Source organism: Trematomus bernacchii, unplaced genomic scaffold, assembly GCF_902827165.1.
Source record: "Trematomus bernacchii unplaced genomic scaffold, fTreBer1.1, whole genome shotgun sequence".
Lineage (NCBI taxonomy): Eukaryota > Metazoa > Chordata > Actinopteri > Perciformes > Nototheniidae > Trematomus > Trematomus bernacchii.
This window is the reverse complement of record NW_022987720.1, coordinates 22,984,294-23,006,273: the sequence shown is the minus strand read 5'-3', so window position 1 is coordinate 23,006,273 and position 21,980 is coordinate 22,984,294. Positions and strand designations below refer to the sequence as shown.

General features: G+C 41.4%; 3 protein-coding genes across 3 annotated transcripts; 2 read left to right on the top strand and 1 right to left on the bottom strand.

Annotated features, from left to right (window-relative positions):
* Positions 1-336: 336 nt before the first annotated feature.
* Positions 337-6,680, bottom strand: LOC117492946 (luc7-like protein 3; the record flags this gene model as incomplete). Its single annotated transcript, XM_034143381.1, is given in 13 exon segments — positions 337-962; positions 2,470-2,687; positions 3,706-3,890; positions 4,164-4,498; positions 4,500-4,538; positions 4,708-4,869; positions 5,042-5,146; positions 5,282-5,356; positions 5,552-5,696; positions 5,785-5,824; positions 5,933-5,951; positions 5,953-6,003; positions 6,555-6,680. Coding segments are annotated over 12 exon segments (1,467 nt in total), but the record flags the coding sequence as incomplete, so codon positions are not given.
* A 1,542-nt stretch (positions 6,681-8,222) lies between these two features.
* Positions 8,223-11,709, top strand: ankrd40 (ankyrin repeat domain 40). Its single transcript, XM_034142248.1, is given in 10 exon segments — positions 8,223-8,657; positions 8,659-8,711; positions 9,440-9,588; positions 9,793-9,866; positions 9,868-10,341; positions 10,343-10,399; positions 10,401-10,461; positions 11,202-11,296; positions 11,298-11,405; positions 11,536-11,709. Coding segments are annotated over 10 exon segments (1,326 nt in total). The 5' UTR covers positions 8,223-8,576.
* A 7,387-nt stretch (positions 11,710-19,096) lies between these two features.
* LOC117492935 (WAP, Kazal, immunoglobulin, Kunitz and NTR domain-containing protein 2-like) lies at positions 19,097-21,980 on the top strand. Its single transcript, XM_034143366.1, is given in 9 exon segments — positions 19,097-19,408; positions 19,818-19,953; positions 19,956-20,011; positions 20,013-20,060; positions 20,062-20,106; positions 20,108-20,139; positions 20,780-21,141; positions 21,144-21,355; positions 21,357-21,980. Coding segments are annotated over 9 exon segments (1,710 nt in total). The 5' UTR covers positions 19,097-19,213.

The following is a 21,980-nucleotide window of genomic DNA, read 5'->3' as shown; positions in this document are numbered from 1 at the left end:
AAATAAATACAATTAGCCAAGTAATTAATTTTAACATTTTAAATGTTGCCACCACAAAGAATTGTGTGTAGTCATCTCCTTTCCTTTTGTAAAAGATGCTCCAGTGTTCCCGATGCTAAAGGAGATAAGAAAAGAAGCATCGAAGCGCCTTTCCTTCGAGTTTCGAAAATTGGAACAGCTTGCCATGGCTGCAAAACATTTTAAGAATAGTTTAGGATCTTTCCTTAGATAAAAAGACTATTATACCCCATTCTGCCATTCGCTGCGCTAACCTGCTTTTGCTAGGACAACATGTGAACAGTCCTAATGGCGTTAAATAAAACACAACAACATTGACAAGTTTTTACTTTTTATTCATCGAGACAACATGGACATTAAAAGCAGAGCAAAATTAAACAAATCTTCAGTCCTCGAATGTTTTGATCAAAATAATCCTTTTTTTACAGTAAGGGGACAAGAGCAATCAACGTGAGCTCTAAGTGGAAGAGAAAAAAGAAACGCCCTGTCATAGGACTAACATTGTACATACGCTTTTAACTGACTATAAAAAGTTCAGGGATTGAAGTGGAACCTGACAAACCAAAACAAACCACAAGCAATTTTTTATTTATTTCAATTTCACTAAATGCCAAGAAACAAGGATGATGTGTAAAGGCTTTTAAAATAGGAACACAAAAACCCATAACGAACTTCTCTAAGTTTGGTATTCATTAAGATGCCTGCCTGACATCTAGACCAAGAAATACATCAGATGAACCACGACTACCCTCATCCGGCCAAAAGATAAGACAGATGGAACATGAAAATTAATTCCCCCCCCCCTCTCATTTACACATGTACGTTCGTGATTTTAAATAAGCCACTACACATTTGTGGTTCACCTTGTTTTTAAGCAGCGAGGTGTCAGGGAAAGGATGCGTGCGCTCTTCCACTTCTTCCTCCAACAAATATCCCAGAGTCCCCTGTTGAGTAAAAATGTCCACAAAGTGCAATGTCAGTAAAGGTCCCACAACAAGGGCTTGTAGCAACAACTGCTGCCACTTAAGCAACAACACTATCTACAGACAGAGGTACATATCCCTCAACTTAGCCACAGAGGAGAGTAGATCATGAAAAGGGACACTGCTAATAATGCACTATTACTATCACAACAGTAGAATTGCTGCCAGAATATTGTGATTTTGCATGTGTTTTTTTGAAGTATTGTTAGGATTATACGTTTGCACTTAAAATAACTTAATCTAAAAAATTAAACATTTGATCGCACCTTATACCCCAATGTTTTAAAAACAGAGACAGACCTGTGTGATATTTCTAACGCCAATGCAAGTTGACAAACACATCTTAACAACAAACAAAAGTATATCCTAAGAAAAGCTTAGTATTCCTGAACATCACAGGGAAGTCTAAAGTGACCATTTTAGCAGTTGGCATAGGTATATCAAGCAGGCTGTGAGTGCATCTAAGCATTAAAAAAGTGTCCCTCTGACATTTCTATATAGAGCCCTTTTCACCAAACATATTTGAAAGGTAGCAAAGAAACACAATAAAACTTATATACACATTCAAGCTTTCAAGTTCATGTTCTGGAGAAGTACAGAATTGTTTTTTTTCTGACAGGCAACAGCATTCAGAAATGGATGTGGGTAGAGAAAGGAGTACCTGGGGTGAGTACCTGCACAGTTTGACAGTCAGAGAGTATCCATGATTTTTAATTTGCCCTTTTCTCATGTGGTCTCGCTCACAACACCAACGCTGTGTGAGGTATGGAAGTCAGCTGCAATTCATTTGATAAACCCTACCCTCCAGTTAGTAAGTTAAGTAAGGCCCCCGGTGCTATAACACCCCCCAAACACACACTGCATGGCATTATCAGGCACAGTAAGCTGGACAACAGATCCATGGCATTTGAGGTATGACTACGGCAAAATAAATGGTTTGTGTTTTAACATAATACTTGGCTATAGCTGAAAGTATGTGTGTGTTTACTTATTTCTGAATTTCTCTTCAAAATGACTACATTTCTCTACTGAAAAGTAAAAAATTAAACAAAAACAGGTAAATACAGGCAGGAAAATTGGATTTGACTGGTTAATAGTGATGCTGCCGTTTGTCCACAGAGACAAATAAACATCTATAAGGATCAAAAACCGATATACAAAACAAGGGGTACCTTCGGGCATGTTTGCTCAGGGCTACACTGGCCTTTCCCTCTGGGCTTTGTGTGAATGTTTTCTGTTACTTTCTTCTCATTCATCGGGCCTACTTCTTCATCTTCAGTGCATACTTATGATGCACAATTCAAAAACAGGATAAAGATATATGTACATAAGACAAAATCATAGGAATTGAACTGAACGTAAACAGGGTGGGAAAGGTAGGGTGGGGGTGGGTAGGGGAGATGGGACAGGTGGGAAGGTGGAGGAGGGTTTTAGAGCCAGGGGGGAGCGAGGAGGAGGACGCACTTACCTGAGCCTGATCTGAGGTCCTATCAGATCAGTTTTAATTGGACTGAGTGTCACCTTCAGAATGGAGGAGCTCTTGCTGGCCGTTAATCTGAGGGGGGGCGGGGGCCGCCGCCTTTTTCTCCATCGGTTCTGGTTCGGACGAAGCCTTAATGGCAGCTGCATTGCCGTCAGAGTGCTTCTCTTTCTTAGAGCTGCTCCTCTCCTCTGTCACCTTACGGTCTGAGAAAACATTGTACAGGTCTATCAGAAATCTGCACACTACAGTAAGGATGGGTACCGAGCCCCGGTATAAAACGGGCCCCGGGGCTGAATTATTGAAGACCGTGGTACCGTTAAGCTCCGACGTTATCGGTCTTTTTATCGGTACTGGAGACATCTAAAAAATATCTCATATGTATTATTGCTACACAAACATTATATTGCAGTTAGTGTCGCCAACTCCGTTTCTAATACGCAAAAATACTGCAAAATGCGTCTATGATTATTTTGAGTATTTTCGATCTTTTCAATCCAGATGAGAAATCTCTCTCCCCCGTCTGTGTGCGAGGGGGCGGGGCAGTTTACACACACGCGGCTGCTACATGCAGCAACACACACACACACACACACACGGAGGAGATGGCGGAGAGAACGCGCTCCGAGGTGTGGTTACACTTTACCCGTCTCGATGTGGACAATGCTCGTTACCAAAAGTGCAATAAGAGTTTAGCATGTCAGGGCGGTAACACGAGCAATCTGTCGAAACATTTAGCAAAAGTGCACCACATTCAGACGGAGAAATGCACCGGGTTCGACTGTCTTTCTAGTAGCGCTGTAGCCCCATCCACGAGTAACGTTTCCACATCAGGTATGTTATGTATGCTAGCAGCAACACACTGAGTTAACTCAATGATACAAACATGGGTTAATGATTAGGTAACTGAGTTATTTATTTTGTTAAAGTTTCAGCTATTCTGTTTACATTCTGTCATCAGATTATTTAATACGATTTGTTAAAACACTGTTGTTTCTTTTGATGTGAAATATTATGTATTTAATTTAAATTAAATAATGTTAATTTTTGTTCACAATTAGTTTTTTCTCTCCAAAAGAACCGATAAGAGTACCGTTAAAAGACCGGATCGATAAGCGGTATCCATAAAAGTAGTAGTACCGTTAAAACCTTAACGATACCCATCCCTACAGTGGGACTAAGAGGGCAACGTGGCATGTAGTCAAATAAAAAACACGTCCTCACCTTTGTCTTTCGATGACCGCTCTTTGTCCCTGTCTTTCTTCTCCTCCCTGTCCTTGTCCTTGCTGCGGCTGCGATGGCGGTGAGTTTTGCGCTCTGCGCTGCGTGACCTCTTCCTGTCACGACTGCGGGAGCGACGCTTTCTGTCGGAGCGCTCACGACTGCGTTTCCTCTCCCTGTCCCGGCTCCTAAAAGATGAGGCAGAGGAATAGGTTATTAAGGCAACAGGTGATAGAATGTCTCATCAAAATGGCACACAAAGTTGTCTATGGTCAATGATTGCAAATATCAGTTTATAATACGTTTCATAGTAGAGGCATCTCATTAATACATAGGAACCTTTTCTTTTTTTTCACCTCACTACTGGTGAAAAAGATGCCTTTATATGACCATTTACATTTAAAATTGTAGATATAAAATAGGAGAGGCGTTACTATTAGTCAAGCGATAGTCAGCCATACCTGCTGCGCTTGCGTTCCCTCTCCCTCTCCTTGTCTCTGCTCCTGGAGCGCCGGCGATCTCGGGACCTGCTCCGCTTCCTGTCCGATGCTCGGCTGGAGTTGCGACTGTTGGAGTTGCTTCGGCGTGTCCTCCGGTCCCTCTCTCTGTCCTTGTCTCTATCTCGCTCCTTGTCGCGCTCCTTGTCTCGCTCCTTCTCGCGCTCCTTCTCTTTTTCCTTCTCCTTTTCACGCTCTTTCTCTCGCTCTTTTTCCTTCTCTTCCTCCTCTTTGCGCTTTTTCTCCCTTTCCTCCCTCTCATGCTCTCTGTCTTCTCTGTCCTTCTTTAGCGCTGGGTTTTTCATCTTGGGGTTCCTCTGAGCGACGGCGAAGTTTCTCCTGAGAGAGAAGAATCAAAGCATCATGTATTTGACATCATTCACTTGGGTTTGATATCATTTTCAAACTGACCACTTGTTCTTGTTGTAATAACATGGACCCAAACATGTGTACTGCACATCATGCATTACATTATGTTTGTATTGCTTATGACATGTTATCCTGTTACCTTGAGCTCTTCCACAGTGGATTTGATCTTGGCGTAGCCCATGTGTTGCTTGCCCATCAAGTGGTCGTCTACCCTGGACTGTGCGTCGCCCACAATGAGGAAGGCCCCGCACACCTCACACACCTCCATCTGTTTCTCTTGGGCTGCAAAGCTCTCGATGGTCTGGATAGAAAATACAAACATTACGTTATATGGACTGTGATAGGTCTAGAATCAAAACTGCTCGTCTTATTTTGCACAGATTTGATCACCTATATAAGAAAGAAAGATGTTTGCCAACAGACATCATTACATGACCAGTGCCCACTATCTGTGGGCCGATTTGCTGACTCACCGAGGGGGTGGAGGTGATCAGCTCCCTCTCGTCCTTTAGCTGCTCCACCAGCTTCATCATTCCCTGGGCCTCCTCCACTCTGCCCTCCGACCCCAGCTCCTCAATCTGAGCCAAAGAAAAACAGTTTGTTTAAGGTGATATGCGAGATATGCATCCTATTTACATTTTCAAATGACTATCTATGATTAATATTTACTAATCAATTATAGGTATAGGTATTTCTACATATTTGTTACAAACCTGCAAAACTAGGTCTTCAATTTTTTCTGTAAGAACCTGACCCTTCTCATCATTCTTTCCTGTTGGACCAGGACCCTGAAGAGATGAATACAATGTATCTCAGGTTAAAAAACACATCCGAATATATCCACTGCACTGCAAGATGACAGAAAGCTGTACTAGGTACAATGTGCATAACATGTGCCTATGTTTATGAGACCGGGGCCACAACGACACAATAAAGTGATAAGCATGGGTTACATAATATGCAAAAACAAAACGTACACACACCCCTGCATTCTGCTGAGCCTGCGAAAGTGCAAGGCGGGCGTGCCCTCTACGAATCCGGCGTTCCACCTCTGCCAAGAGGGACTGCAAATAGCGTAGGAAGTCCCGCTCATAGCCCTCCTTCATGAACCTAGAGCTTTTCTCATACCTGAACACAGTGTGATAGAAGTAGATTATTAAAAGGAAATACAAAGACACACAGCACTTGTGTTGAGAGAAGCATGATCAAAACTTACGTGATTCTAAGATTTTCATCATGGATTTTTTCACAAGGGCCTGAAAAAAAATAATAGCAAAGTGTTATCTTCCAATATGTCAGATGCAGCTATTGCTACATTACAACACACGCATATATAATGGATACATGTTAAAACGTTAACTTACCCAGGTCAGAGCGGGTGTTTAGTGAATAGCTCAGCCGGGCAGAAGCCGCATAGGTAGTATCTGCATACCTTCTTGAAGGAGAAACACATTTTTGTTATTACATACAAAATTATTCTTAAAATCTCGCTTACGTTAGAGTTAAATCTGATCAGGTCATGACGTTTTACTTGTGCTAACAAGGAAGAAATTAGCCCTGCAAGGCTGTCATTACGTGGATTTAACACGTTCTTACTATGTCTCAAATTACCAGTAAGATACACTGACTAAAGCAGGGCATATCGATAATAATGAGTAAAACAATAACTAACTCAGAGCTAAAGGTGGCAACAGCAAAACAGTAGTTACAATCACGTTATCTACAACGTTTTGATGCCGCATTGTGAAGCAATGAAATGCAGTTAGCATTAGCCAACTCTGCTGCTAATTTTACGAGTGCCTGGCCAACACTCAAAATGCCAGTTAACGCAATCAAATCGTATGTTATCGTAAAAATATGGACTAACCACACCTTGCCAAATCAAGCTAACTCCGATATAATAAGATTAACGGATTTATTTTACTACAAACGGTTTGCTAGCTTATCCAACTTGCTAGGCTAGCGCTAGCCAATATGCTAACTTACGGTCTCATCGTCCCATCGCACGTTGGATCGCTTCTCGTCAGGGGCCAAGTTTCTATCTCGGCCCATTAACTCATCGAGTAACTGGGCCCGCGGAAAGCATTTTGCACACAAGACTGTAGCCTTGATTTAAAGAAGGCTACTACAATATCTCGTGAAGTAGCTTTAACTTAATTCTAATCAAATGGCAGACGCTGTAACAACGCCGGCCCGTTTATGGTTCATCTGGGTTCATCTAACGGTAGTCCGGCAGAACAGAAGCCCTGCGGTATATGAACCGGAAGTACATGTTTAATGTTTTAATGGAACAAACGTTAATATTTCATGAGCAAATTGAGCAAATCCTCCTTTTTCAATTGTTTTTAACTTAAATGGATAGTTCACAATCAGCAATTTCATATGTGTAAACGTACCATATATCTCTAATTAGAAATATTTATAGTATACAATAGTCACTATAAGTACAAGTTCCAATAAATATATTTTGAAAGTGTGACGGAAGTGATGGTTTGCCATTATGCCTGCATTGATGCTTTCTTGACGAATTGAATTACTTGCAGTTCAACCGTGTGGCCACTAGATGGCGGTCACGATTACAATACATTTCCAAAGTTTACGGTGGTCAAATTGTGGAACTGCACTAGTGCTAGCTTTACTGAGTTTTATTTTAGCATTCATATTTCTTTCAACCCTTTCTTGATTGAGTTTAGCTGGAAGACCATTGCAAACTAATATGTTAATTATTTTTTTGGAGAACTGTATTTTGAAACTATTTACTGTAAATATGAATATAGTCTATATTACATCATGTCTTCATTTCCCATAGACTATACGATAGAGATTGATCCGAGAGTGAGGCTTGACAAATGGTATGTGTTGCAGTTCCTTGATGTGGTCACAGGATAGCAGTGAACACTCCACCACAGTCAGTACGTGTACTTAAAGAGAGCATCGCTGTGTACTATTAGTACTTCCGGGGATTATTTTCAAAATAAACCCACAAAGCCGAATAAATCTGAAATACATTAACACGATTGATCGTGTTATTTTTTCTCTCAATTAAGTGGTCGCAATTAGGGACTTCACGACTCTACATTCTTCCACGGTAATAATATAGATATAAATATAATGTCATGCGTCTTCTGCGTACATGGTCCATAATATATTAGATAAGCAACACGTTGTTGGGTTTTTTAGTGGATCTAATAATGCAACATTTGGATATTAGTATACCAATTGAATGTATCTTTTGTCTTTCTGATATAACAGAAAAAACTTAAGAAAGTATAGCAGCACATAACACATGTAGAACATAAAATTATCATATAAAATATAATTACATTTTAAAAAGCAGTGGGGTACATATCATTCATATGATATAAACATAATTAGACACTCTGCTTCAGTGAAAAAGTTCCAACATTTTTCTTTAAACAATTTTGCATTGCTATTGACAGCCCAGACCCCAGCCCTGGTGTTAATAGCAGTGATTTTAATCTCTGATGTCTCAGTTATTTACTCAATGACGAGAACTCAGGCTGGATACTATCAACTATTTTACATAAAGTTAAGTGGCATTACATGTGTTAGATAATTGAGAGTATTCAGAGCGGAACTAAAGTGTTTGTGCTTACAGTTGTTACATCTAAACATGCCCCCCGATGAGGCGGTGATGCTTTCTGCCAGCCCACTGACGGAGCTCTGACACCCACTGATGAATGCATGCGTGTTGGCAATGGTGTTTTAATGTGAAATAACAACGAGGATAAATGGATGAGGACGGGACCTGCAGTGTAAACGCCAAAGACCTAACATAAAGTTGCATTTATCCGACGTGCTGCCACAAGCTAGCACTAAAGACTGCTAGCTCCTGTTAGCCGGGTGGCTAGTGCTAGCTTGCACGTCTATTTTTAGTGGAGCTCTTTGCCATTAGTGGGGAAATCCATTGGCAATTCGTTTTGTCAACTAAATCCGCCAGGGTTTTGTGTTTCCTTTGATCTCGCAGCGTTAGTTGTCTGTTCCAAAATGTCCACTATTTCGTTGGATAAAGAGTTACAGGAGCGACTGAGAGAGGCGTATGCCATCGGGGACATCGACGAAGTGCGGGGTACTGGTGGAGAGTGGAGTGAATGTTAACTCACAGAATGAAATAAATGGCTGGTGAGTGTTGGAAGATGTGCTCTTGAATACGTTAAGTTAAGGTGTAAGGTTTAATTCACACATTTGTAATACTTTTTGATGATAATCTGGAGTTCAGTGCGGACAAGTGTGTTGTTACAGGGATTAACGCTGCTCAGTGTTATCTTATTAGGCAGAGAAAGGCTTGTCAGGAAGCCAGACATGCAACCTTTATCCTGCTTATTCAAACAGTAAATACGTGCCTTGTGAGCTAGTGTTTTGGAATGCTGTGAATTATAAATTGACATTATTCTAATAATCTCAAACAACAGTAACTATGTACTTTACTAAGTACATTTGAACGAAAGGTAAATTGGCACATTGCTTGCTCCAGTCATGAAATTGCCAAGCCTCTTCTGATTTCAGATTGTTAGTAAATAGGTTTATTGACTTCAATAACATATTACCAACATAATACAGTTGACTTGTTTATGTGAGATCCAAACTATATTATTATAAATCATTATAAAATATTTCACATGCAGTGCACATTTTGTCAGGACATAAATACATTTAAAAACATGTGGAATCTGCTCTTCAGTTCATTCGAGATTCCAACTTGCTTATGTGATGATAAATGAAGCTCTATAAATGTAATTCTCCCAATGTCTCCAGTATTAATCCTCTTATAAACTTTGTCATTTAATCAGCATTTTTTTTGTTGTTTTGGTTTATTAAACTGTTATCTCTCTATCCAATTTCCCCACCAGGACATGTCTGCACTGGGCATGCAAGAGGAACCATAAGCACATAGTGTCCTACTTACTCAGTTATGGGGCAGACCAGGAAATCCTCACGGCTAAAGATGAGTTGGCCTCGCAACTTACATCCAAACCAGAGATCAAGCGACTTTTAGGAGGTAAACTACACCTGTTTTACAGTCTTGTTCCCTGTTCTTCCCACACCATTATGAACGTTTCCAGTTGTTACTTGCCTGGGGTTTATCAGCTGCATACACAGTCCTTTTGATACCTTGATGTAATGTACAGGTTATTACACCTGATATAGGTTGTCTAGGTTTGGTTATTAATAACCTTTTTTCTATGCACATTATTTTCCACAGTTGAAGTGGAGGAGGAGCTGGAGGTCAAGGAGTCTGAGCTGCCAATCATCCCAAATTACCTGTCTAGCCCGGCCTTTCATGTTTTCAAATCTTGACAACAAGTCAGAGATCCTCCTGGCACAGCACCTTGCACAGAATGGTTCAGCAGAACACACCGAGGACACGCACAGCGATTCATCCTCCCTTTCCCCAACTCCGGTGCTTGACCAACCCCAGTACATGCTATCTGATGAGCCCAGTCCTCCACCAATCCCCATCAACCACAACCAAGCCCTGCCTGGGGAGTTCCTACCTGTGACTGGGGAGTTCATACCTGTGACTGAGCAGAATGGCATTTCACCCAACTCGGCCTCGTCCCACAACCACACTGTAGTAAACTGCACAGTGCCCATGGACCTGTCAGTTGAGCCGCACCTGGTTAACCATGCAGAGTACCCACACGCAGTGGCACACAATGGCACCATGTGCTCTCCTCCTTTGGCCTCCCCCAGCCCCAGCCAGGCCAGCAGCAGTGGGAGCCAGGTCCAGGCCCCGGTGCCCGGCTCTAACCCCCTCTATGAGCAGACAGCAGTCCATCTCTCAGCAGCTCAACTACAGCCAGGCCGGTGGGGCCCATGCCAGCCTTCCAGCCGTTCTTCTTCACCAGCACCTTCCCTGTCAACGTGCAAGGTGAGAGACTCATCGTGTGTTAATGTCCGTCCACACATACAGATCACAACCTATCATGGCATAAGTACTTTAAGTAGTAGATGACTCTGGCTCTGCCCCTAAAGTGAAACGCCAACCAGCACCGCTTGATAACATTTACAACTTGTTAATTGACATATACGCATTTTTGGACAAACGGAAGATGGAAACATGTCAGCGTTGTGTTTTTATGTAACTGGACGAGTTAATTTCTTGGCAGGTAGTTTTGACTTCCTGAAGGTTTTTAAATTACCATGACGTTGCCAGGCAACCAGCAGACACTACAATGAGTAATTGCATGTGGCTGCCTTAACACACCTGCAAATTTGGCACGATTATTATTATTATTATGATTGGACGTGCAAACTGTGGCGCTCTGCAGTGTTTGTTGTTTCTGTTTATACATGTAATACTATGTTTACGTTCATATTGATTATTTGGGAGGTAGGGTGGTGTCAATCTTTAGCCAAGTTAATTTAGTGGAAAAGTTAAATAAATGAGTCAGCTAAAATTAAAAAGTTTCAAAGAGAGATTATTTATGGGGCTTTTATTTATTAAATGTATTTCCCCCAGAAAAAAATAATTATGTTTCTGGCCCCTGGAAAAAGCAAGTTGGGGGTCCCTGTTCCGCAGTGACTCTCACCATGGGCTCTGTTCATCTTCTTATTAAAAGCACAATATCTTTGTTAATAGAGAGGTATCACTCTGGTGTTTTTCTATAGAGCTGGTGCTGAAGGTGCGTATCCAGAACCCCAACACTCGGGAGAACGACTTCATCGAGGTAGAGGTGGACCGCCAGGAGCTCACCTACCGTTCTTCTTCTGAGGGTCTGTTGTCGCGAGTTGGACATCGGCATGGAACATGTGGAGAAGATCCGAAAGCTGCCCAACACCATGTTGAGAAAGGGTACGGGAAAGAAAAATACAGTATGGCAACAGTAAGGTACTTGCTGTGAAATTATGAATTCCTAATGGTCCTCTAGTCTGTTTCATCTACTAAATGAATTGTTAGTAGGTGATTGTGTTATTAATTTGAATGTAATCCTTCTCTGTCCAGGACAAAGACGTGGCTCGGCTGCAGGACTTTCAGGAGCTGGAGGTTGTGTTGGAGAAATCCGAGGGCTTGTCTCTGTTCGCTGGTGGGAGCCTGACAGACCGGCCCTGCTACAACATGAAGGCCTCCCCGCCTCACCTACTAGAGCCACACAAAGCTAACGCTGGGCTTCTGTAGCTACCCTCAAGCAACCTTTACTAGTTGCCCGCCCAAGTTGCTTGTTACAGCTTTCCCGGCTTTGATGTTGCGCCAATTTACTAACTGGGATTTGTTTTTTCAAGTTCCGTAGCTATTGTCCTCCTCTTGTCCTCCTCGGGCCCTCTGCCGCTTTAGTGTACCCAACCAGTTGTAAGCAATTACTGATGCATGGTGTCCTAGATTATGAGCGAAAGTATTTGGGCCCCCCCCTTCCCTCCTCTCTTATCTCTTTCTCTCCTCCCACTGCACTTTGTGCCAAGGCTCCAGTGGGATCTACAGAGGGAGACATTGGCCTGTCTTCCTTACAGACTGGACTTGAACTGGACTCAGTTATAGCCTTATTTGGACACATCCCTAGCGGTGGTCTACGTCAGTGTGGACTATGATAAAACAAAGGATTTGCATTACTCTTACCAATACATTCATCATCAGTCCACAGAATGGGACACGCTGCACACAGAGACTTGAAGTTCTCAGAAATGACAATTAGAGTGGTATCAGATGTTCTAGCTGGCGTACACACTTTCATACATGCTGAGGCATAACCCTTAGTGTCTTCCTGCAGAGCGCATCGATTACTGGCTTCGATTCCTAAAGTGGAGGGTAATCTCACACCAGGCGACGACAACGATATCTCTCCGGACTAAAAGTACTTCTATTTGCGGAGCACACATTCAATACGCTTTAATCTAAACGAACAAAAGTATGGGACACATCTGAGTACCTGTTTCCCTACATACATTTAAATCATTTAGGCATACATTGTGGAAAGAGAAATAATCAGTTTCAAATGCTCTCTTCTGTTTCTTTTCATGCGGTACAAAAAACTGATATCTTTGAGATAAATGTGTGGCAACTAATTTTATTTGTATTTTGTACAGTCAGTAGCACTTCTGCTTTGACCGGTGTGCTATTAGGTTCAGTCAGCATAACATTTACACTGTCAACTGTGAAGTATTTATTTAAAAAACTTTTAATTATATTGATTCTTACTGATGAAGCGAGACCATGCGCTTTAGAGTAGCGAGGCTTGAGTCCCGGTAAATGTTGCGTTTGAGGGCTTCACTTATAGTATGTTCATTTCAGTCGCTGTTCCTTTTTGTTTTAACTGTGATTAGAATTAAACCAAAAACTAATTCTAGCCAGCAAAGATACTAAATGTAGATTCAACTATTGCTGCTTCAGATCAGAATGCAGCTGTGAAAGATGTCTTTTCCCCCAAGTGAAGAAGGAAAAAATAAGTTTGACACTTGGTTTTATGATTGAGTGCTTCTTTTTTCCTCCAGCACTAATCAACATTTGTATTGATGCCACCTGTCACATCTTATTTATAAGGTAACTATATTTACTTAATATATCATAAACATATGTATGGCTTTAGGGCGGTAGTCGAGGCCAGCATAGTGCTAATATACCGTTTCTTTTATCAAAGGACATTTTTCAAAGGTAAAGTTTCTATGGGTAGCTAAATCAGAGGCTCTTTTAATTAAACGTATACTGACAAGACGATCTTCACTGAAACCCTATACTGTACAGTAAGAGTTTAAAAGGTTACGAGACACAGTCATGTTGTGTCGGAGGATGATGTTTATGCTGCTTTCATCAACACTTTATATTCCTTTTAATTCTAAATGCTGGGGCTCATTTATTTAAGCAGTGCAGTAGCCAGCCACTACACATTATACATACAATCAAAAACCCAGTGGGTAATTGTTTACTGTTTAAAATGTATACCCGAAGCTCTTACTGTCAATTGTATGTTTTATGATATTTTTTAATTATTATTATTTTTAACCAGTTTGGCCTGTTTTTTGTGTCAAGAAATTCTACTATCGAGCAAGACATAGTTCAGTAATGGGGAGTAAAGTGCTGTTGTTGAAGCTAAGTGCAATGTGGAGGGATGAGAATGTGTTTCAAGGAGGTTGCTGTGAGGAGGAAAGGACTACCAAGAGTGCTATTTTTTCTGTTCCTGTCACATGCTTTATTTAGTGAAGCTGTGCCCTCACGTTAAAGGCCAGGAGCTTGGTTGAGAAAGTGGGTCGCTGAATGGGGAGCAGCATGTCTGAAGTGGGGTTTTTATAGGATCTTCTTTGATTCTGGGGAACTGAAATAAACTAACATTGTATTTGTGGGGTTGCTTATTGTTCTAGAAAAAGCAGAATACATTTTGACCTAACCTATGCATTCAGAGTCTGATATTTTTATATACAGTACGTCCCGTGTACCTATTGAAACGATTTTAGGCACTGTTAAACGTGTGTTATCTGTTCTTTGATAAAGCATGGTGAATTACTTTCCTTTTTTTCTGCATATTGTTTATCATGACTGATTGAAGTAATTCTGATTGAATGAGTATTTAACTTAATACTCGCTTTAAATCAAGGGACCAGTTACATGTTTGGTTTGGCTTTTGTTGCAGGTTATCATTTCTTTTTACCTGCATGTGTGTGTTCTGGATGTTGAGGTAAACTCCCCAACAATCCATTGAAATGTATGTGTCGACAGAGAGCCACTAGAGGGAGCAAAAGTGCAAACATTAACATTAGAATAACCTAATAGGTAGGTATGCCACTTTAGTTCATAATCAGAGGATCGCTTTGTTTTGGTTTTTTGTTGCTTGAATTTAATTAAATTCATAAAAGTATTTTAAAACATGCTGTTATCTCTGTACTGAAATGCATCTTCAATACTCTAGATTTTATAATTAGACTCCTTCATAGCGAGTAACAGGTTGAAAGTTACCAAACTTGTTTTTGGCTCAGCATTCAAATGCTTATTGACAATGATACATAAGAAAAATTATCATAAGTAGAAAATGAAAACTGTCACTAATGTCACAAAAACGAATAAATGATCTTCATTTGTATGACTATATAGCTATTGTGTGAAATATTTCATTATTAAACACCAGAAAAATAGCACAAATACTTACACTTTGAGGTGTATCTGCACATTGACTCTAATAAACCTCAATAAATGTTTCTGAAATATTTACTTAGATATATAGTATTTCAAGTGAGGAAAAATATGAACTATTTGTTGCCTGAATACACATTTTCATTGATTGGCTTCATATAATCTTCAATTTACCTTGTCAGTTTACAACTACTTAGTTCCATAATTATCACAGGCCTTTCCAGTAATGTTTTATATTTCAAAGTTCAGTATTCTTCCGTCCAGCTGCAAGTGTTTCCTTTTGACCTTCATTGCACAACAAGCCATTGTTGTACATTCTGTTTTGAACTTAAATAACCCTGACATTTTGTTATGTTCCCTTTGGGATTTAAAGCACATAAACAACACCTAAGTAATGGTCGTACTGACACACTCGGTGTCTTTGGAATCCTAACCTCCTTCAGTGAAAAAGAATACAATAGTGTTCATGTGGCGAGCAGATGTTCAGTGCAATCCGGACAGCACAATATTGCATAATCTGAGCAGAATGGTGTTGAGAAAGTTAAATGTGTGTATCTGTGCAATCTAAATAGGGATAAAGGAATTTACGGTGATCATGTTGTATACATTTCAGTGAACGCCCGTGAATCCATTGCTGCATGTCTGTCCATCGGCATGTTGTGTTGTGTGTCTAGACTGAGGCTGAGGAAGCAGCTTAGGGCCCTGCTGTGGCTGGATGTGTCTCTCTCCTTTGTTCTGGAGTGAGACACTCATAATAAGCTTAGTATGAACAGTCATAACACTTTCATTGTTTCTGACCAGCTTCCCAGGACTCAGCCATGGGCGAGAGACGTGAGGGAACTACATGGTCCAGAACCCTTAAGAGCATTTTAGAAATGGAGACATAAGGCGACGTTACTCACAGGTACGTGCCTTGCTCGATGAGCTTGGACTCTGGCCCATGGTGCGATATGTGCCTATCTCTAACAGGCATAATGCACAAAGCCAATATACAGGGCTACTTAAAACGACAAAATGCATGTATTACAACATAGAGAGATTAATGGTGAGGTAAGATGTACAGTAGCTTATATCCGTATAGTACAGTGGCCTCCATCCCACAAACCGGGGAACCCCGTGAGCGATTTATCCCTCAGAGTAATTTGTCCGAGTGGAGCTAGGCTTCTGGAACAAAGCTGAGGCACTTGTAAGAAGGGGTCATCCGGAAAATGGACTGGAGTGTTACAAGCATTTCATTATTGCCTTCGCAGTGCAATCCCGCATACAGCAAATGATAAAAGGAATTGTTCAAACGTTTTGGAAAGTGTTCTTATTGGCGGAGAGTTAGATCTGAAGATTGATAGATAGGATATTGTCCTTTCAATATAAGGCTGCAGCCACCAACCTGTTAGCTTAGCATAAAGGTTCTTATAACATACTCATTTCCTATGGGAAACAGCTATCTTGTTCTGTCTGGATAACAAAATCTGGCGACCAGCACTTTTCGCTCATTGACTAACTTGTAATAGTGAATATGTTGTATAATTTGTATACCCATTTACAAGCTTTACGTCACCATAACCACATATTGTCATATTCTGAAGAAAAAAACATTAGTGAAGACATCACTTGAGTTGCAGCATTGTCTTCATCCTCCCCAGAAAGCGAGGTGAGAGAAGGTTCAAAGTCAAGGTCTGAATGAAGATCAATCGTTTTTAAAATCTAGAGCTCCTGACATGGGGTTGTCAGAGGCTTTATTCAATATGGGAAATGCCCCCATCCCCAGTGTCGGCTATGCTGGGAATGCAGGCTTTGGAGGGGTGTGAAGGTTAGGGGTGAGAGGGTGGGAAGACCCTGAAAACACAGCTTGACTGTGTTTGTGCATTTGCATTACATTGAAAGCATGCATATGTATGTGAAATGGGTAGGTGTGTAATGTGCACATCCATTTTCTTTTTAGTGAATGTTAGTATTGACAGCTAAATAATCCGTGTTTTTTAACTATATCCACTTTATAATTGGTTACTTGTTGTGCATGCATGTGTATGACTTTTAATTGTGTGGTGGTGTGTGTGCACTTATGTGTGTTTTTTGAGACATTGCTCACAGCCTGCAGAGCAGTGGGCCTCTTTGGACTCAGCAGGGATGCACAGACTCCATACATACACTAACACACACACACACACACCCTTTGTTCTTCTAAAGATAACCATATTTTTAAGATAAGCAAAAACAGTTTTATTGGGTTGAAAGGATGTTCTTAAATCACTATTGGTGGGTCTGAGATGTTGCGTCATTATTTTTTCGGTTAATTTCACATCCAAACAGACCACCATCCTGTTTGTTTTGTTTTAAGGCCCCTTTTCAACCCTAAAAACTTCCTAGAATTTGCTTTTGAGAAACCTGGTTTTCACAACATGAGATCAAGCTGTTAGGAGACTTCTTACAGCCTCATCGCATTCCCACTGTGGTTTCATGCTCTGCATCACTGAACAATAACAACAATTTAACAACTTTGAAAATGCTTTAAATATAAAATATCTTGTAAAAAGGATTTAAAAATGTTAAAGGCCCATGTCATGGCCATTTCTACTGATCATAATTCCATTGTTGAGGTCTACTAAAATAGATTTATACTGTGCAATTTTCCAAAACTCACATTGGTTTCTCATAGAGCATCTCTGTAAAGTATGTATTCACCGGTATTCACTCTCTGTCCTAAACGGCTTGTTGGAGCTCCTGCCCCCCCCCCTCCCTATGAGCCCAGTGTGCTCTGATTGGTCGGGACGTTTGCGAGGCTCGTTGCTGCAAGGAGCGGACAGGCTTCCGGGTCGGCGATACAGCGGAGACACAAGCGAAGAAACTCATCCTGAGCAAACACAAACACTCACAGCCGAAGTAAAAACAATAAGTGTGGCTTGATATTGAGTAAGAAAAAGGTTTATAACGCTGTGAGAATGGGGTCTGCAGAAAGCATTTCTTCCGGGATCCCAACTTAGTAGCCCAAAAACGTTTACCCATTTACACAGTCGTGGTAGATACCTTGTTTGTTTTAAACATCATAAATACACAAACAACAATGATACTTACAGGTTGTGTACACGAATCTCCCGCTGGTCCAAACAAAGTAGGAACAGCATCGTTCTTCAGTGCCCTACGCTGTACATATCCGGCATGAATCGCTGAAAGGTTGTGTGAAGCTTTGTTTCGTGAAATGCTGGCAGAGGGTGTGGCCTTCTGGGTATTCCACACGTCAGTAGTACACAGGAAAGTAAACAATGGAAAATGAGAAATCTCCAACGAGGCGTTTTGGGGCAAGCGACTGTGTTAGAGTTTTACTCCCTACAGGGTGTACTTTGAGGGTTTTGGACTCTGCAGACCGTTTACATGCATAAAAACCTTAACACACAAGGGGACGGGTAATAACCGGAAAAGCATGACATGGGCCCTTTAAAGAAATGGTCAAACAGGATCTTTGTGGTTTTTAATTCACACAATTTAATATTCCATTTGTTTGATGGATTATCAAACACGCTAACTGGGATGTTTGGTGTATGGAGACATGTTGATCATGTTAGGTTGCACCTGTTATGGATGACAAAAAAAGCTTCTCTTTTTTTTCTCCTTTAGAGAAAAGGAAGAGGATTAGAATATAGGTGGTTTCACTTAATCACCACCCCAAACATGTTTAGCCATTAATGTTACAAAAAAATAAATATATATATATATGGAATACATATTGTAACCACATCTACACTTCAATATGTACAGAAGTTAAACCACAACATGATCTTCAAAAGTCTAGGGACCACTGAGTTTGGTGCCATCTCCTGGATTTATTTTGTTCTGCTAAAGGGGAGAGATTTACAGACGGAAGATGTTTGTTTTTTTTAGAACAAACAAAGCATCTTTGTAATATGAAATACTACCCAATAATAACTATAAGCAAACATGTAACTGTAAGCTAATATAAATTATACATTGACTTATGTTACTACAAAATAGCATTTTTTTTAAATAAATAATCAGTAGCATTTATATTCATATTGATGCATGAAGATACAGTGTGCACGTGTGCGATAATTTAATGAAAAAATGTTATCTACTATAATTATTTCATTGCTAAATCTGGGACTTCTCTGCAAGCTAAGGGTTAAGGCAGCCAGCGCCTTTACGCACAGGTGTCTCGCCAGTCCTTTATGAAACAGCGCCTGCAGACTGTGGGCTTTTTCCTTTTTTTTTTTTTTTTATTACGTTGATCATAACTGTAACTCAGCTGGGATGTGCTGTCCGACTAGACAGGTCACTGTAATTCATGTAGTTAGAATTTAAGAGGGTTTCCTCACCGCAGCCCTAATCTCTCGCTGCTTTTAAACGTGGAGCGACAAACCTGGAGAGCTCTCTACATCGAGACTGGTCCCGCACGCTCCGATAGTTTCTCTGCTTTTGTTCCGTTTCTGATTCGTGGATTTCCGTGAAGTTTGAAGATAGTTTGAGAGTTTTTTTCCAACATTGAAACTTGCATTTTCACGATTTTTAGCCGTCCATTCTGTTACGCGTCGGATATGTGGTGGATGCTGTTTCCCCGATGGATTTGGTTTATGCTGGGACACTTTTATGCTTTACTCCTTTTTATGGACAGCTGCCGCGTGAGAGCAATGCCAATGCCCATGTCTGTGTCAAAGTGGTGTACTCTCACGCAGGTCTGTGCCCGAATGACCTGAACCCCAACCTGTGGGTGGATGCGATGAGCACCTGCATGCGCGAGTGCGAATTTGACCAGGTGAGTGCTGCACGTGAAATGTGTAGAAGACAGGGCTTAGAGTCTAGACAAAGGGTATGATGGAAAAGAAACCTGAATGTCAAACAGCTAGATCATTAAATCACCAAAAATATTTTCCTTTTCACTGTGCATGAGCTGCTGCATGAGGGATAAAAAGTAAAGCAGAAACAGAATTCAACAAAGTAAAACTTATGGTTAAGTAATGTTAGACATTCTTAAACACATTTTTTTTATTTATTAATGCTGTCATGAACGCAGAAAAACATATAGACATAATCTGAAAGTAACATTTTGTCAAAGAAAGACCAGCAATTGAACCATTTTTATGTTTTATGCATAATTAAATTTTTACTGAAAAAATTAATAAAAACAGTAATACAAAAGCTGTGGTTTTCTTTTCCAATTTTAGGACTGTGAGACATTTGAGAAGTGCTGCCCTAATGTATGTGGTAACAAAAGCTGTGTGGCATCACGCTATATAGACGTCAAGGGGAACAAGGGCCCCATAGGAATGCCAGAGGGCGCCACCTGCGACAAGTTCATGTGTCTCAGCAAGGGTCCGAGTGCGACATCTGGGATAGCCAGCCTGTGTGTAAGTGCCGGGGACCGCTGCTGTGAGAGAGAACCCCACTTCACATGCGCCTCTGACGGCAATGACGTACTATAACAAGTGCTACATGGATGCAGAGGCCTGTTCCCAAGGGTATCTCTATCTCTGAGGTCACCTGCAGGTGGTAACATGTTAAGTATTTTACATATCTACTATTTAGTTTTTTGGTTTGTAATGAGGTAAAGTTGTCTTTGATTAGTGTTCAAAATTAAATTTAGAAAAACTCATAGAAAGATATTCTGTGTGTAAATGTCATTGTAAATAAAGGTGTTAATACAACATTAAGAACATATTATATAACAGCAACAACTATTTAAGTAAAGATATGGTTTGAGTGACGTCCTCAGCAGAGAAGTCGATTTCTGCGTGTTGTTATCCAAGCTTTTTATTTTGGTAGTTGTGCCTGCAGTGTTAGTCCATGCCAGTCCTTTTGTGTGTACTCACTGAATTGCTCATGGCCATTGCTTTATAATGCGCTCATATGGTAGTAACAGCTGATAACGCCTCCCGCCCACAGTGGCTGGATGTCATTGTTGCGCAAGATAATGCCTCCAACAAACCTCAAACTCCCCCCAAGATTAACCCTGTTATGTTAGCTCTGTCAGGCCTTTTGTCTATGTTAGCACTTTCCGCTCTGGTAACAAACATTAGCTGCTAGCACCGCAAACGTGCTCTGAATGTTGTATTTAGCCCTTTCAAAGAAGAATCTTTTACATTGTCTTGCTCTGATTAATTCCTTTCTTTTCAAAACCTACCTACAGATACCATCTGACATGGCCAAACACCAGTCCAATCCCAGCAGAGACCACCTTACATCCAACCACTGCCCTCCAGACCACCCTCCCAGCTGACATCCAGCTCCCCACCATACACAGCGGCCCCACCCAACAGGCTGTTTTTGTGGGTGAGACAGCCAGCTTCCTGTGTGAGGTCTCTGGGAAGCCACATCCAAAAATCACCTGGGAGAAAACACTGAAGGGCAAAGAGAACACCGTGATGAAACCCAACCATGTCCGAGGGAACGTGGTGGTCACTAACATTGGCCAGCTGGTCATATACAACGCGAAACTTCAGGATGCCGGGATCTATACATGTACAGCCAAAAACGTTGGGGGAGTGTGTCAGTACACTTTCCTTTGGTAGTGATCAGGAAGGAGGCAAAAGGCAAGAAGGCAGAAGGGAATATTACAAACCTGCCATTTCCAGCTGAAGAGTGTCTTAAGAGACCCGACACAGACGACTGTGGAGAAGAGAGCATGAGCTGGTACTACGAACCAAAGAGGAACAATTGCTTCACCTTCACCTACAGTCAGTGCAATAAAAACCGTAACCATTTCGGACACCTACGACGCGTGCATGCTGTCATGTGGAGGAGAGCTTTCAGCCCCCTGCAGCTTACCGAGCCTTCAAGGGCCGTGCAAGGCCTACGAGCCTCGCTGGGCTTACAGCAGTGGGCTCAAAAAGTGCCAGTCCTTTGTGTACGGAGGCTGCGGTGGCAACGAGAACAACTTTGAGTCTAAAGAAGCCTGCGAAGAGATGTGTCCCTTTCCGAAGAACCACAACTGCAAGATATGTAAACCCCGAGCAAAGATGGTCACCAGCTTCTGCAAGGCTGACTTTGTGATCCTGGGGCGTGTGACCGAGCTGATGGAGGAGCAAGAGTCAGGACACGCTTTGGTGACAGTGGTGGAGATCTTGAAAGATGAGAAGATGGGTCTGAGGTTCTTTGGCAAAGAGCCGCTGGAGGTGACTCTACTGAACATGGACTGGAACTGCCCCTGCCCCAATATCACTACAGCCGACGGGCAGCTCCTCATCATGGGGGATGTTCAGAACGGGATGGCCGTCCTGCAGCCCGACAGCTTTGTAGGCTCTTCCAGCACTCGTAGAATCAGGAAGCTTCGTGAGGTTATCCACAAGAAAACCTGTGATTTTATTAAAGATTTCTCTGCTGTCCAGTAG